Source organism: Carassius gibelio, chromosome B21 (assembly GCF_023724105.1).
Source record: "Carassius gibelio isolate Cgi1373 ecotype wild population from Czech Republic chromosome B21, carGib1.2-hapl.c, whole genome shotgun sequence".
NCBI lineage: Eukaryota > Metazoa > Chordata > Actinopteri > Cypriniformes > Cyprinidae > Carassius > Carassius gibelio.
Genome location: NC_068416.1, coordinates 14,388,689 through 14,405,572, shown reverse-complemented (window position 1 = coordinate 14,405,572; position 16,884 = coordinate 14,388,689). Strand labels below are relative to the sequence as shown.

Below are 16,884 nucleotides of genomic sequence, written 5' to 3'. Positions count from 1 at the left end.
ATTGGCTGTGGAGGCAATTGTTCAGCTCTTATGATGCGGTGAGGCTAGACCAAATGGCTTCGCTGCCCCTTGGTTTGACCTGAGTTTGAATTAACATTCCCGACTCATACCTCACATTCATAAAACATGTAATTGGATCTGGGCCATGACTGATTTGGGCGCATCAGTTTGTCCTTTCCTATCGAGAGGTCAGAACAATTTCGCTGTTCATTCATATGGGCATATTTATCTGTTTGCGAGGCTGGGAGCATCGACTGAATGAGCCTCCCCATTTGAAATCTAGATCAGGTATATGGAGGCATTTATTGATGGTGACACCAGTATTTGCATTTGCGCTCTCTATATTAATACACACAAACAAAAACACAGCTAGAGGAATACCTTTTTCATGTGCATGTAATGAAAACAACCATGGTAAGCATCATAAGAGCTAATTCCTAAAGGTTCATGTGTGTGCTTTCCATGATGCGATTACTGAGATGATACTTTTTTTCCTTCTTCATTCAAGACCAGATAAGATTCTATCTTAATATATTATATTTGGGTTATATGATGCAGTTTCAAGTTGTACTTTCTCTTTGGAGTGTTACAAACTGTTCTTCCATAGATAAGATCCCTTAATGCTGGGTACACAACAAAAGATAATCAGGCTGATTTTTGTATGAGGCAGTGTTGTCAAAAGACCCAGTACTTCGGTACCAAGTCGGTACTAAAAAAATTAAAATGTCATGGTTTCTTTAAGTACCGGTGGTACCGAATACACGGTCAGCCCGGTTCTTGACCCATAAAGTGCTATGATTTCCGCAAAGCAGAAAACGCGGACGGAATATCTAAATCCAGTCATGAAAATGAAACTTACATTTTAATATGGACAGTCACGGAATTTGTCAAAGTTAGCATAAATTAATCAAATCTCCATATGGACCAGTATATGTAAATGTTAAGCCGCAAAAGTTGGTTTAAAATATGAATCCTGCAAGTTCTGTGTGAATGAATGAATGACAGAGACGAGCGGGTTTGTTTACTACATAGACTGGAGCGCATGAGTCTTGCAGTAATTTCAGCATCTCAATGAGGACATAAATACATAAACAACATCACCAGAACTGTTCTGAGTCACTTCAAAAGGATTTTACAGTTTCATCTGAGTAAAACCAGTGTCAAAATAAAAGTTGCCCGTCAAAATACAAGTAAATGTTTACATAAAGGCATTGTGCTAGAAATATTACTATTATTTAGTAGAATGTATTTGATACTGCTACTACTGTTGAAAAAATTAATAAAACTTTTTAAATAAATCACACAATATTTTTTCCATGTTTTAATTTTAATAGCAAATCCACTTTATTTACCAAAAAATGAAATGTGTTTACATTTCATCAATTAAAAGACAAATTAAATTTGAGTGAAACATGTTTACTGTTTTTCATAATTATATTACTTATAGAAAAACACACTTTAAACACAATTGTAAATAAGTATAAAGAATGCCATTGGTTTTATTTTTAGTGATAAAACGTTTTTTTTTTTTTAATTAGCATATTTTATGTTATACTTTGGTACCGAAATTGGTACCGAGAACCGTGGATTTTCACTGGTATCTGTACTGAATACTGAAAAAGAGTGTCTAAACCTGATAGGAAGAACTTTGGAGCTGCCCCGATCACAAATCGTAAATATTCAACTTGTTTAATATTTTTACGATCAAAAATCCTGATGTGTGGGGGGAACCCCGAGGACAAACGCACGCACGCTCTGGAGATTATCACATGAAACTAAACAATATCCAATCAGAAAGTGAGATGATGGAAGATGGAAGCAGTCATGGCACAGCACAAAGTAAAAAATTGATATGGACAGCAGAGATGGAGGATCAGTTTGTTCATTTGTGGCAACAGCACAAATGTTTATGTCGTGTATTTTCTGTGAAAATCATTCCAAACACTATCACTGTAATTTCTTCCTGCATATCGCCCGCCATGCTTATTATGAAGTATCGTGAGACTGTGTTCACAGTCGAGACTCTGGTTGAAAATCTGTTTGTGTGTGGTGTGCTGTCTTTGTCACATCAGGGCACACCACACACTATAGGAGCAAAACCTAGGATTAAATCTAGGATTTTTTATCCTCATGTTTGTGGTCTATCACATTTTGAAAATCTTATAAGATGTAAAAAAAAATATTTTGGTGTATACCCAGCATAAGTGGCAAAGACTAAAGTCTCAAATCCAAAGAGATATTCTTTATAAAAGTTAAGACTCGACCACACCCTCTTAAAACACCTTGTTTAAACACTCCTCCACATGTCTTCATCACTGTATGGAAAGATTTGCATAACACCACCCAAATGTAAACTTTGTGTACACATGTAACTTTGATTCTTGCAGAAGTATTGTTGCTGTTGCCACTGCCATGCAAAACTGTTGTTTGGTCTTCCAAAAGAGGACACAACTAAAAATCAGTTAAGTTGTATTTAAAACACTATTCCAGAACAGTTCAACCAAAAAATATTTAGATGTGTCCAGCTTACAGAGGACTGTTTCGTGAACCCGCAGAGTAGCCTACAATGATGTCTGTACACAAAGGCTGTTTCCATAAAGTGGGGCAATTCCAACTTTGCGAGGATAGTCAGGTGCTTCTGACTCACAGCCTGTAAGTAAGTTTTCATATTTAAAGAATTTGCCACTGATGATTCAAATATGAGTTTTGAGCAGTGTAGAATAGCACTTGTTGTTTGACATTTCTCTGACCACAAATGCAGACATGGTTTTATGTTTAAGCGGCACGATGCGCAACACAGGGCGTAAAAAGACAGTATAAGCTATTATAATCCATAATTATGTCCCCACTGGATGCAACAAATGCCTCGTTTGTAATGGGTTTTATTGGTTCTGTCTTGTCGCACCGGGACATGGCATCACAGTATGTTAAAGGTCGTAACATTTCCGTCATCAGCTTGAGGTATTCAGCCAATCACAACGCACTGGATAGCTGGCCAATCAGAGCACACATAGCTTTTCAGCACAATGAGTTTTTGTAAAAATGTACGCGTTTCAGAAGTCGGGGCGAAGAGGAGCAACAATAATGTACATTGTATGGAAAATAATGTGTTTTTTTTTTTACCTTAAACCGCATAAACACTTTGCATTACAAAAATACAAAAAATAATGTGGTTTTTAGCAACGTCATATGACCCCTTTAATCGGTCTGGATGAAAAAGTGCTGTATTGATTTATTCCACGTTTTGCTAGTGTTTTTCTTGTTCTTTGACTGTTCACCATTGTCCACTACAAATATTTCAAAACCTCAACTGGCCAAAGTTAAATTACTTTCGAAGGTAAGCTCACTGAGAAAAACATTCTGTTTTAAAGCCTTTCCATCATATCAGCAATGTTATTATGCTTAATTTACATCAAATATACAAAAACATTTTGTGTTCTCGACATCCATCAAATACCGAATAACGGAAAAAAGACGGCAAACATTATATGCACAGAAAGCACCATCAGGGTTATTTTTAACAAAAAGCCATGCATTGAACAATCAAAGCATTTAATGGGACAAAAGAAAAGCTGTGACAAATTTGCTTGGTTTCTGAGTCTGATTTACAAATACTAACGACACTGACATTTCGAACTTCTAATTAAAAGACGCACTGCAGCATTAGTTTTGCCTGACTGAGTTTATTAAAGGATAATTAGCGCGCTTCTTATCTGCACTTCTGCACAATGGCTATGTGTTTGTTAAGACAAGTTTATTAAGAGCACTGAAATTGCAGGTTGTGTTTTGATATGTGCATACATTATTGACAAATACGCCATGACATTTTTTTTTTTTGACATGGCAAAAAGAAAGTCGAGGGCACTTTAAATGTCCTAATCCTTAAAAGTGAAGTATAGTATTGTGTCAGCTTGATCAAGGGCTTATTTATCAGACACTATTCACAACGGCACAATTTGGAATGCGCTGCAAGAGCCCTGACGTGGGCTGTGATTTACGTGGTGTCGTGAAGGTTCACTTCAAAAGCACCACAAATTTGAAGTCCAATTTGAAGTTGTGGAAAAGCAATCTTAGAACAAAAGATTTGTGCTGCTGGAGGTATGGACGCTTTGATACAAAACAGCACAAGCCGCTCAAAATGAGGCTGAAATAATAAAATATGTTTGACCCTGAAGCTCTGACTGATTTCCAGAACACTTGACTTGAGTTTGAAATCTTCAAATATTCAGATATTTTCCCACCAATGCCTGATGTGAGCTTCCTTACTATTGACTACAAAGGGAGCTGCCTTAATAGGGAGCGTCTTTATCGTCAGGGTACATTATAAATGTGTTGATCCAGAACTCTCTATGTAAGTCTGTTTACCTCACAAGTGATCCACATAGACTTATTGCATTAATTACAATCAATTGCAATAAAGTGTAGCATTAGCATGTTGCCAAACTAACAAAAAAATATTCTGCACATGACCAAATCAATTCATTTCAACAGTGACTAGCATGTTGCTATAATACTCTGCATGAGATTGACTCACAATTGATTTCAACAGTGTTAAGCTAATTATGAAATACTCTGCATAGGATAAATTTCTGTGTAACAAAAACATACTGCTAAACAATTAAATATTCAGTACAGGATCATCTCACAATTTATTTTAATAATGTAATGTTGCTAAACTAGCCAAACAACTACACAACATGCAATTTATTGACAAACAATTCATAAGCTAATGATAAAGTACTGTACATGAGATCTACTCACAACTAATTTTAAGAGTGGCATTAGCATGTTGCTAAGCTAATTATAAAATAATCTGCGCGGAGCTCACAATTATGTTGCATTAATAACTTTAAAAATACATAGAACACACAAATATTGGGTAAAACAATCAATTTAAACTACACGTATCTCAGAAATGTCTTTTTTACACTGTGAATGGTAATATAGTTCATAAAATGAATGAATTTGTAGTCTAGACACAGTGTTTGGTGCTCTTCCATATAAATGTCTTACTCATCTTGGGGAGAAGAGGAGAGGAGTGGTGCACTGGGACTTCCTTGGCACTAAGCTGTCTCACTCAAATCCCCATTTCCCTGCTATTGCTTTGTATGACTATTTACACCCAGGACAGGGTGGATTAGGAGTGATTCACAGCACACATGTGAGAGAATCCGTGCCCGTCCTCATTTGCGCTAATGCGTGCCGCTTGTGGCTATGGATCTTGGCAGTTTTACTATGATTGACACTGATTGTTATTGAGCTTGCCCTTTATTCTTATCAACATGCATCTCCTGATCAATAGAGTTGAACACCTCATGATAAAGGCTGACAGTGGGGGAGGCAAAAGCTCCTAACTTGCTACCAATATGTGATGAATGGGGGGCCGAGACAACAGACACGTCAGATATGACACTCAATATCCTCCATATTAATAGCCGCATGCTCCAGCATTTTACAGATGCTGCTTGAGGTTAATGTGTTTTCTTAGGCTGCCAACAGACTTGAAAAATAGCTGGACTAGGAACAACAATGGTCAGTCTATGCTTTCATGACAAGAGCGGAACAAATATTTTAAGGAAAGTCTTTATAAATAAATGAGGGCTCAACAGTGTAGATGGCCCCAAGTTATTTAGCTGAATAACATAGGGTTTTGTCAAAACTGTGAGAATGATATGATTTGTGATCATTTTGAATATACTACATTAAATATATATATATATATATATATATGTGTGTGTTTGTGTGTGTGTGTGTGTGGTGTGTATGTGTGTGTGTGTGTATATAGCGAATATGGTATATAGTGTGTGTGTATAATAAATGGATTCAGAAATATTTGAGTTTTAAAATATACATTTATGGTGCATTTTCACCACTAAATTTTTTTACATATACTTTTCCTGATGAATATACAATAAACTGTAGAGTAAAATAATAGAGTTTTCAGAAATCGGTTGGGATTTTATCCTGTGAAGAATATTTTATTGTTAGTTTAATTAGCAACATGGTAATATTAAGTTACACTATCGAAATCAATGCCATGCTGAATATTTTGTTTAGCAATATGCCAATGTTGCAATACTGAAATTGTGAAAATGATTTGTGATAGTCTTGAATATGCTAATAATGCTTTCTAGTTAACAAAAAGGTGAAAAAACAAAAACAACAACAAAAAAGGTTTATTAACTGAGAATAAAGCAGTGTTTTTGAAAGTGTTTTTGAATGCATCGTTTTCAGTTAGGTGCTTTAAATAAAATTTGTAAAAAATAAATTTCTGTAGGTTTTTTTATTTTATTTTATTTTTTTACTATGATTAAAAATATATTATTTTCCTGACACATTTAACCAGTGTTGGGTGTAAGCCATTATTATGTTCACCTTTATCTTACTATGTAATCCGTATGAAACTAAAACTTGTGTGCAAACACCCTCATCTAGATAAAAAAAAGAAAAGAAAATAGATTAAAAATAAATTAATAAATAATCAAGAATCTTATTGTTTTTTATCGTTTTTGAACTTAAGTCCTGCTATACCTGACATGGCTTTATTCAGCAGAAAAGATCTAATGTAAAAAGACTTATGAAAAGATCTAATGTAATTTATTCTTACCTACATTAGTGTTATTTTTACACAAACCTGTATGGATTTTACTAGTTGGGATCTTCCTGAACATCTTGCCAAACTGAGATGTATTGTTTAACTTTTCTTAAGCTTTTTTCTTATTCAGATATGTTGTTAGAGTATTTTTATTTGTTAACTGGAGACGGTTACACTTTTTATAAAAATGCTTAAGTATTACAGTTGTTTTAAAGCTAAAAGGCTAAACTATTATGTTTGCCTCAAATTGAAAGAATAAAGAGTTTAATTTCTATTAAGGTTTATAGGGATTTTAAGATGTAGCCCCAGCTAGCGATTTGAATAATTAAGTTTCTTATTAAGTAAATAAGTTACTCTTCAGACAGAGTAATTAGCAAAGTAATTTAAATACAACATTGATGATGTAATTAGTAATAGTAATTCATTACTTTTTGAAAGTAACTTACCCAACACTGCATATAACTGTAAGTCCTTTAATTAGAGTAAAAAAAAACAAAAAAAACAAGATCAAATCAAACTAATGGAGAGAAATTGTTTAAAGTGTTTGCTTTCACAAGAAAAGTGCTATAGCTCTAAATATGTTTCTCGAGGCTTAGAAAAGAACGACTTGAGAAAATTGCAGGACCGTTCAAAGGAAATGTGACTAGTAAAATACTATGTGTGGGAGGAATGAAAAGAAAAGCATATGTGGGGGTGATATATCCTGACACATGCGAATCCAAGCATTATGATTCTTGTCCTTCAGGGCCTTCCAGATGCAGAGTGACGGCTCTTTTTCCGCAATAAATGACAGATTTTTTACCCCAGGGTGATCTGTCCTGTCAGCTCTTTTATTGCTGATACCAACTGGACATCTTGTAAAACAAAACTCTTTATAAACGCAACAAAATCCCTCGTTCAAGAGAGACGGGCCAACAAGACGCCCGTCTCTCTAGATAAACGCACAGTCTACTGTCCCATCCTTACCTGCGCAATACTGTCCTTCAGGCTTGGAGAGCGCTGTCTACGGGTGGTGGTAGTGGCCATAGTGGTGGTGGTCTCCATTATGGTGGTGGACATGTCCGCCGCAGCTGGAGGGGTGGCAGAGGTGGTCTCTGTAGACAGGACAGAGGGTGCGTCTCCAACCAAACGCAAGTTTCCTGTCACCTGTACATTTGGATCCCCCTCGGCGGCCAATTTTAGCACTTGCAGCCCGTTGTAGTACAGGCCTGAGATCTGGCCCTGGAACGGCCGTCCCTTATCCTGACCTCCCACCTTTATAGCCGCCTGGCTGTTGAAGATAGTCAACTGCCGACCTGTGATGGATCAGAGAGGAGATGGAGAGACAGAGCGAGATGTAGAGAAAGAGAAAGAGAGAGAGAGAGCAGTATGACAGCAAAGAGAGACAGAGAAGCAAATAGGTCCATCAGTACAAGCTGTTTTTGGCGTTACCGACATGATGTGTCTAAATCAGCTGATAACACTTTTAACATTTAAACCTGGCGATGGAAATCTCCAATTCGAATGGCAGCCGTATCTGACCCGGTTAGTGCAGGGGATAAAATGTTGTATTAAACATGATGCCAGAGATCAATCCTGAAGCCTCTATGAGGGCCAGATCGCGGAGCAATAGAAGAGCCCCTACCATTATAGAATAATGGCTGTATATTATAATATGAGCCTCATTAAACTAGTAGGGTTTGAGCTGTGGATAATGAACTGAATAAGGAGGACCAAATTGGAAAACAATATTTATGAGTATGTAAAGAGTTTTGGATATGTTTTATTCAGAGACAGAGGCCTCGTTGATGCTAATCTGCATGAATAAGTGTCATCTGCCAGCTCAAATGCTAATGTGTCACCAAGGCAAGCCCCACAAATAGACATAGATAGGGGCACACACACACACACACGGACACACACACACACACACACTATGCCTCTCCAATGAAGATTTCGTCCCCTGAATCTCCACTGAGTTGTCACTGAGTCATTTCACATTGAATACACCGCTGGTTGAATTGATCATTGAGTTGACCATCATGAAAATACAAGAAATCTGAATTACTATTATAAAAGCTACAACAGGTAGTCGCGGCGCTACGGACTTGATTCAAGTGGTTTTGAATTATAATAGTGAATGTTAAGCCATCGGGCTAAACTTTAGATATAATTTAATGCCAACAAAACCTTCAGAATTACTACTTAGAGAGGAAAGGGATGGTTAACTCAAAGTGCCATTTCCTTTGGCCCCTGAGAGCTGGACTGCCGCCATCCATTTAATCCTGATGAACAGGTACTCTGACACAGTTGATTATGAAGTGGGCAGTTGTTATCCCCTCAGTGAGAGCCACTTAATGCTTAATGAAGGGTTGCCATTTAACACAAGTAGGGTCTCGATTTTAACAGTTGAAAATAACCAAGTTTGACATGCGAGTGGAGATAAAAAGACCATCATCTCGGAAAGGCACGTCGTTAAAGAGCGGGAAGAAGCCAGATGGCCACTTTCCACTTGCACATGTTCTTTTATCGTACAGTGGAAAGATTATTCCGATTAATGTGTGACATTAGGGATGGTTACATATGCTGACATAATACAGTACGTAAAGTACTACTGAGAAAACGGTATAAACGACAGTTTCTCTTTATCATGGAACATTAAATGACAAAAATGAATATTCTATCATTATTTGCTCATGTTGTTTGTATATATAAAATAAGGTATTTAGCATATACATTGAAAGTCAACGGGGACACTACACCCCATTGGCTTTCTTTGGACAATTATTTAAAGATATTTTAGAGATTCAGAACCGTTTAAAGAAAATTTTTATTTTGATTTCTTCTTCTTTTTTTTCTATATTCAGTCACTGGAATAAATCGACCAGGACAGTATCTAAAATTTCTCCTTCTGTGTCCTGCGGATGTTTGGAACAGCATGAGACATTTGTATAAATAACGACAGAATATTCATGTTTAGGTGCATTACTCCTGCTATTTAAAAATGTGCAATGAGATTACATTTCCTCACGTCAGGCATAGATGCAAAAATTATAAAAATAAAATAAAAATAAAAAAGGGATTCCTGTGATTAATTCAAGGTAGGTCAGATCTTTCTTGCTTCTAAATGTGAGACCCAGTGACAGAGGTTAGAAGATTACATGGAGGAGAATGAGGAGACCAAAGAGCCTTTGAGATAGAGAGCACGAGGCACAGACAAATTTCTCACACAAAGACCAGTCACTCAGTAAAATGAAACATTCATACAGGACACAGACCTGATGTATGTGGGCTTTGCGTCATTATCATTACTTATAGATTAGAACTGATACATGATTACACATGTTAAAGGGACATTGTTAATCACATCTGAATGTGCAAAGGCTGACATCAATTTTCCTCTCATTTGGTTACGAAAATGTATTTCATGAATATTTAGACTGTTTAACCCTCTGAGTTAGTTCGATTTAGGGGAGGTTTAAGACGGAATTAGCTTTAGTTTTAACGCCCTATTTATATCAAAGAGCAGAAATAAAATCAGACAATGAGGAAATACTCATTGAATATATACATACATATATATATATATATATATATATATATATATATATATAAATTATATATCGATAAAGGATGTTAGTTGGATGCACAAGGGAGAGGTAAACATCTGAAAATGACTTTTAGACAAATGTAGAACTGAACTTTGGATCAGGTTATACTCTGCATGTTATCGAGTTTAATCAATGAATGTATGCAGACTCAGAAAGGTCAGTTTTCATTGAAAAAACAGTGCAAGCGTATTTGTTTTACACTTAACATTTAGATGTGATGTTAGCTCAGCACAGAAAAAGGAAGTTTGCATATAGATGAAATGGGCGCAACCAACCAAAAAGTCTGATAACTTACACATACAGTTGAACTTAAATGCCCAATTTCTTTAATAATGTGCTGATGCAGGCGTCTAGAGATCGTTTCTGCACTTTTAATAACCGAAAGAGTTTCTTGGGGAAAATCGAATACCATGCAGGATTCATCTGTTTACAGATGTCTCACGGGTCCAAAGATTACAACATGGTTAAGTTTCAACACGGTTCGAAAAATATCATCTTTTTTTTTAATATACATGTATATATATATTTTTTGGGATTCATTACACTCAAAGGGTTAAAGGGGATTTTGAAACGTCATTCTGATTTTAGTGTTATAAGAAGCAATAGTCCCTTTAACTGCTTGGGATTGGAATATATAAATCTAGATTTTATAGTTAAAGTGTTTTTAAGCACCCTTGCTTCAAAATTAGCGAAGTCAGAGGGGATCACAGAAGAAAACATAAGACAGCAAAAAAAGAAACTATTTACAGACAGTTGTTGCAGTTATGGAGCGCTGTTAGAGGGTTAGTCAGAGTTATGTTTAAGATTAAACCTTAATCTCTGAAGCGGTGCAGTTCGAACTTGTGAAGGACATGATCTGAAAAGAACAAGCCACATGGAGAGGACTGATTGGATTTACATTGTAAGTGGGCAGCCACAGTTCTGTTTGCTTTGGCCCACTGTATGCCAATGCAAAGGCTTTGGTTTTAGGAAGTTTTTATTTAAAATGGCTTGAAGCTTTGTGGGTTTTAAGGGAACTGCGCCTCTTACAGAGCCTTAATAAGTCATTAAGTCATTGTTTAATTAATTCATTTTTATTACCTTTGTCGAGTAGCCACTCGTCAACTACCCGACCAAGTCTGTATGGAATTCTTTGCCTGGCTATAGCAAGCCGTTCATTATCAATGTTCCCTTCAAAGAATTTAGAGAGACAGATAAGAGGTTAATATCTGGAAGTTCAAGCGTCACATGGTTAAAAACATGGCAACAAGACTATCAAGTTTAGCAAGTTAGGAAGTCTAAACGAGCTTTATGCTGGTAGTTATGTGGGTTTAAGGAGGATTCTTAGTTATTAGACAGTTTAGAAGCTCGAGACTAATTAGAGCATGTTTAATTCTGTTTAGAAAGCTTTGAGGACATATTTAGAGATGGTTTATCTTCTAATTTTGGTCTGGTTGATTGTGATGTCATCTTAGCGAATAATACTTGAGGGAAATTTCATACAATCAATAAGACAACAATGATATCAGTGATAATGTCACATATTATGTGCAGTTATACAATGGTGGTGTCAAAGCTGCTCCGGAAGACATTTTCTGGTCTCTGCAAGAAATCAGAGTGAGAACAATGCAATCAGTGCTGCATCTAGTATCAAAATCTCGAGGTACAGTACCTGCATAAATTAGGACACGTGTAATTATAAAAAGACACAAAAGATGTAACTGACTCGGTGTCATGGCTGCCAGATAAGGAACAGCGTGTATCTACAGTCTACAGTTCCCGTTTTCTGACAGATCCTTTCACTAGAGCTAAAATGAGCTCTTGGGTCCTGTTACTCACTCAAACGAACAATATCCTCATATTTTCTCTTCTCTCCTCTCAACCACCATCTTGTCAAAATCCAAGTCCTCCTAATACTCCTTTATACCAGTTTGGTCAGTGTTGTTTGTCACAGAGTGATGTTAATTTCCTCTCAGACATCACGTATATAACTTCACACTGGCTGAGACATTCCCAGAAAATTCCTTCATCTAATCTAGTAAATGGGTCAACGCCATATGAAAAAAAATGGTAAAAAATGGTGTATTCGAGTCATCAAATGCATGAACAATGTTTCTGAACAAACTAAAAGATGACTGTCACACCATTGACCACATAGTCACTAGGGGGTTCTTAGTGGGATGGTTACACTGTGAAATTACAGTTAAAATTGCAGTTAAAAGTATTCTGTCTTGAAGGAAGATGTTGGTATGCTAAGTGTTAATGGCATTTTTTTTTGACATACCACATACCGTGCCATGTTCCTTCTGTGACAGCCGTGTGAGATACAAGCCTTCCGTTCGTCCTGCCCACCCTGCAACCTGAACGAGGGCCAAACCTCCCACTCCCATAAGCCTGTTAAAAGAGCTCATGTGTGGCAAATTCTGCACTGAACCTTCAAAGAAAACTTGAAATAGGTCTCGTCCGTGAGTAAGCGGCGAAAAAAGCGAAAAAACAAACCGATCCATCCAATAAAGTCCGCTCTGATGCATTGCTATTCATAGGCTTCCACTAGATTCTTATTTATGGGGCAATGTAATGGTGTGTTGAGCAAAACACCGAGGCATGTGGTCAGTTGCAAACATGTCCGCAGGGAGCAGCAAATCTGCCATCAGGGAACATATCCGTTCATCTAATCCTCAGTTTTAATTAACTGAATTAACCGAAGCCGTTAATCTAAGCGATACACAGCCGGCTTCGTTTAAACACGTAAGCTTTACGAATGTCGGATGACACGCAAGACCTATATCATCGTTTTTTTTTAAATCCCCAGGATGACAGGTGTCACATAAAAGCTGTACCATTCCATTTAAATGCGCATAACTCAGTTTTAAAGGAAGCATGACATGACTGTGACGACTTTGAAGCCTGGCTTTATCCCTGCGCTTCGGAAAGGCTGCTCCATCTGACTCTCGCCACCTGAGGGGGCTTAGGGGGAGACCTGGCGGATAGGAAGCCTGTGTCGCAGCAGTAGAAAACCAATTTTCCCTTTCAGAAATCAGACGAAATCTCAACCCCAAGCAGCAGGGACGCAGCGCCATTCAACCTCTGGCAATTTCGAGACAAGACCCCACACGCGGGGGTGGAAGGAGCATAGCAGGTGAGCCGATGCCCCGCTTTATTTGGCTAGAGCTGTATTTTTGCTAAGGACTCCTTGATGCTGCACTAACCTGCCGTGAAGCAGCACATCGGAGAAACCGAATGAAAAATGAGGATTGCTATTAGAGACAGAGAAAATGTCTTCCTGTGGAACAGCAGCTATGAGAGGAAGGCAGCTCCCTAAGCACACAGTGGGGAGAGAGAGAGTTTGCACGAGTTTAATTGGAAAGCACACAAGGCCAAGGGATCTCAGCGCGAGATGTTTGTATAGGATGGGGACGGTTCATGGGATGACTACTGCAGGGTTGGGATCATCAATCAAGGCTTGTTACAAAAGTTTTAGGCTGTGCAATTTCGGTTTATGGCACCGACTACACCACAACTCAAGAGCGCCGGGTTCACAGAGCAACCTGCGAGAGGCATTTTGGCTGACGCTGAAAAAATGAAAGTGCGCTTTGTGGTTCAAAGTTTGCGTGCGGTTCAGGGATGGAGGATCTTCACAGGCGCAGAGACACCTTCCTCAGCCCGCCTAGAGCAAAGCTGGCTGAAGTTGAGAACTGTAAAGGATCCAAATCCATCTCAGGCTGGATGTATTAGGCAAGGCAGCTTGGGGGGAAATGTGTCAATTTGCAATTGTTATTAGATTGTGCATGCGGTGGTTATCTGGGCGCTGCATGTGGTGACTCATAAACTCTCTGGGAAGAGTTTGAGGGTAAAAACAGTGCACTTCAAACCCAAATGATTCACATTTGAAATTATAAATCAATTTGTACCCCTCATTAAGGCATGCCTTCAACATGCATCCAATTCCAGGCCGAGGGCTCCAAACCACGTCCCTCTGATGTGTGAGTGAAAATATACAGTGTCTCTCTCTGACCCCATGTGTCCATTCCGAAGGGAAGCTCCCCCTATTATTTCTACCAACCACATGTGTAATGGGATTCCCAAACCACCCCCAAATGGCTTTCCCAGTGCTCTGCGAAGTCCTACCTGATGGGAAGCGCTCGATGACGGGTTGGTTGTCCACTTGGAGGGTGGCGTTACCACCGCTACGCGTAAAGCGAACCACGTGGTACTTGCCGTCGTTCACGGTGACCGCAGGCTCATCTATGGTGATGTCATCTGTGCCCACATTGAAGATCACACCCACCTTTCCTTGTTCCTGTGTAAGACAGTTGTTTAGACGGGGACATTAGGGATGAGACATGACTGTTTACTAATCGATTACGTCTACATTGTGGGCACTCTTGGCCCTGTGGATTTGCAGTCCAAACAAACACACTTTTTTACAATTTAACTAGTTTAATTTGTTTAATAAAATGTATAACAGTGCAAACACATTATAAATCTGTCATTAGGAATTGGAAAAGCTAAAAATAACTAACATTTAATGTGTCATGTTATATATTAATGTGTTACATTTTCATACTTATTTGATACAATTTAACAAAATGCAGCATGACTGGAAATGAAGCATGACAAAAATATTCAACCTTTTACATAATAAATATTCAAATGTTCAAAAGGCAATTTTTTCAATTCAATATTTGTATTATATAATGTATAATTATATAATCTATTTTAAAATGTTTATGTAATATACAGTATAAATAATATTTAGGATGGATCTAAATTAAAAATGTTAGAAATAATTTAAAACTGTGCAAGAATGAATATAATTAAATAAAAAGATCACAAACTGATATAAAACAGAAATTATAAACATAAAATAATTTTGTAGTAAAAGAGTCATAAAACCATGACAGTAAATGAAAATAAATAAATAAAAATGAATAATAAATTATGAAAAGTAAAAGGTTTTTAAGACATTAAAGGGACAATAAGTAACTTTTTAGGTATTTTATTATCTAAAATCAATATTTTTATTCATAAATATGCCCTCAATGGTGTACAAATACCTATGCCAATGTTTAAACTAATCCTCGTAAATGAAGAATTTATTATCTTTATATACATGGGACGGGTAGGTCGACGGAGGCTTCCATGTAGTTCCGCCATCTTGCAAAACTATAATAGCAGAGAGGGACAAAAAGTACTAAGCCAACGCGTTTCCACAGCGCGTTTTCGGTCAGAGCCAGAAACGCAGGTGCAGAGCAGTGAGAGGCGCTTGAAACTGCACCGGCAAGTTTAAAAGTCTGGATTGCATTCTTATTATGGACCATACATATGCCGCGCCACAGGAGAAGAAAACATAGTCGCCAAAACAGTCAAAAATAGAACGTAAAAGGAAACGTGACCGTAGATTACAGAAAACAAGAGTTAATGTCGGGGAAGCTTTTTCTAGGTGGAAGGAGCTAATGCTGGATAAAGATTTCAAAAGAGACGCTGAAGTGGCCAGTGTTCTTCTCGACAGGTAAGTCAGTGTTACAATCTATATTATAATTTTTTTTTATATCTAACAATGCATATAATTCAGAAAATATAACGAATAAATTAGACATAACTACTAATTACAATATTTCATGTTTTCCACAGTCAGTAATTCATACTGTAACATTCGTTTGTTAGTTGTCATGTTGCAGTTTGTTTGAAATAACACACCTGTTCACCTGAAGGAAAACTCGACGAAGTGCTATTAGAAGACATCCTGTCAAAGCTTTTTGGTACATATCGCCTACCGTAGATGCAACGCGCATTTGAAAAAGCGAGGCGCTGGAGAGCAAAATTAGTTTGAATGCAAAATACAATTTCACCACTAGATGGGAGTAATTCCTACTTAGTGTCCCTTTAAAAATAACTAAAGATATGAAAGATGTTAAAAGAAGGTCCATTTGATAGTTTAAATACAAATAAACCCCTGTGACATAAAATCCCTAAATTGAATCAACCTCTATACACACATATTTTTGATATTTTAGAGACATTTTAATTAGTCCACCAACTGCTACACAGTTTGTAAACACCCCTAGAAAAGGTGTCTGATTGGGTTCAGGTGAACCTGAAACAACATAGCCCTGTAATTAAGACCAATTAGTTGACTAGCTGTTCAGGCAACCCACCTCCAAGTCAATTTTTGCACATTGGTATAACCAATAAACATAACTGTGCAAAAGTCTTAATCCAATAGTATTTTCAGCAACAAAAAAATTGTTTTAAGTCAGTTATCTTTATCTTTTGCTGTAGTGTGTCAGTAGGAAATATCAGCTTACATTTCCAAACATTTTGTTTTTGCCATTTTTTGTAATAATCCAGTGAGATTTTTGTTTGCACAAGGAGTCTGATAACAGCCAGAGATCTGACCTCATCATCATCATCAGTCTGTCTGGAAAAACACCAAGAAACAGAACAAACTGAGACAGACTCAATCCAGAAGAACTGTGGCAATGTCTCCGAAACACTTCAAGAAACCTGCAAGCTTCTTTAAAAACAATGCTCAAATGCACCTAGGACAAAAGCTATTTTTAACGCATAGTGTGGTCACACCAAATATTGATTTAATTTAGTTAAGTTAATAGAAGTTAATTAATCAAATCTATTTATGGCATTATTTTTGAAGGCATCCTCACTTTACAGCATTTTTACGCAAGTGCCTAAAATGGCACAGTACCGTAGCTTTGCAGG

The 16,884-nt window shown here is 37.3% G+C and overlaps 1 protein-coding gene across 17 annotated transcripts in view; it reads right to left on the bottom strand.

Moving 5' to 3' along the window:
- The window catches only part of nrxn2a (neurexin 2a), a 339,692-nt gene that overhangs the window by 7,339 nt on the left and 315,469 nt on the right, over window positions 1-16,884 (bottom strand). For 9 of the 17 annotated variants that reach the window (XM_052588893.1, XM_052588894.1, XM_052588895.1 and 6 more), the window contains 2 exons: window positions 14,293-14,464; window positions 7,562-7,890 (listed from right to left, as the gene is read on the bottom strand). In XM_052588893.1, coding sequence (XP_052444853.1) covers window positions 7,562-7,890; window positions 14,293-14,464 — 501 coding nt within the window. Of the gene's footprint in view, window positions 1-7,561; window positions 7,891-11,265; window positions 11,356-14,292; window positions 14,465-16,884 lie in introns of all 17 variants that reach the window. The other 8 variants (XM_052588890.1, XM_052588891.1, XM_052588900.1 and 5 more) reach the window with 1 other exon arrangement.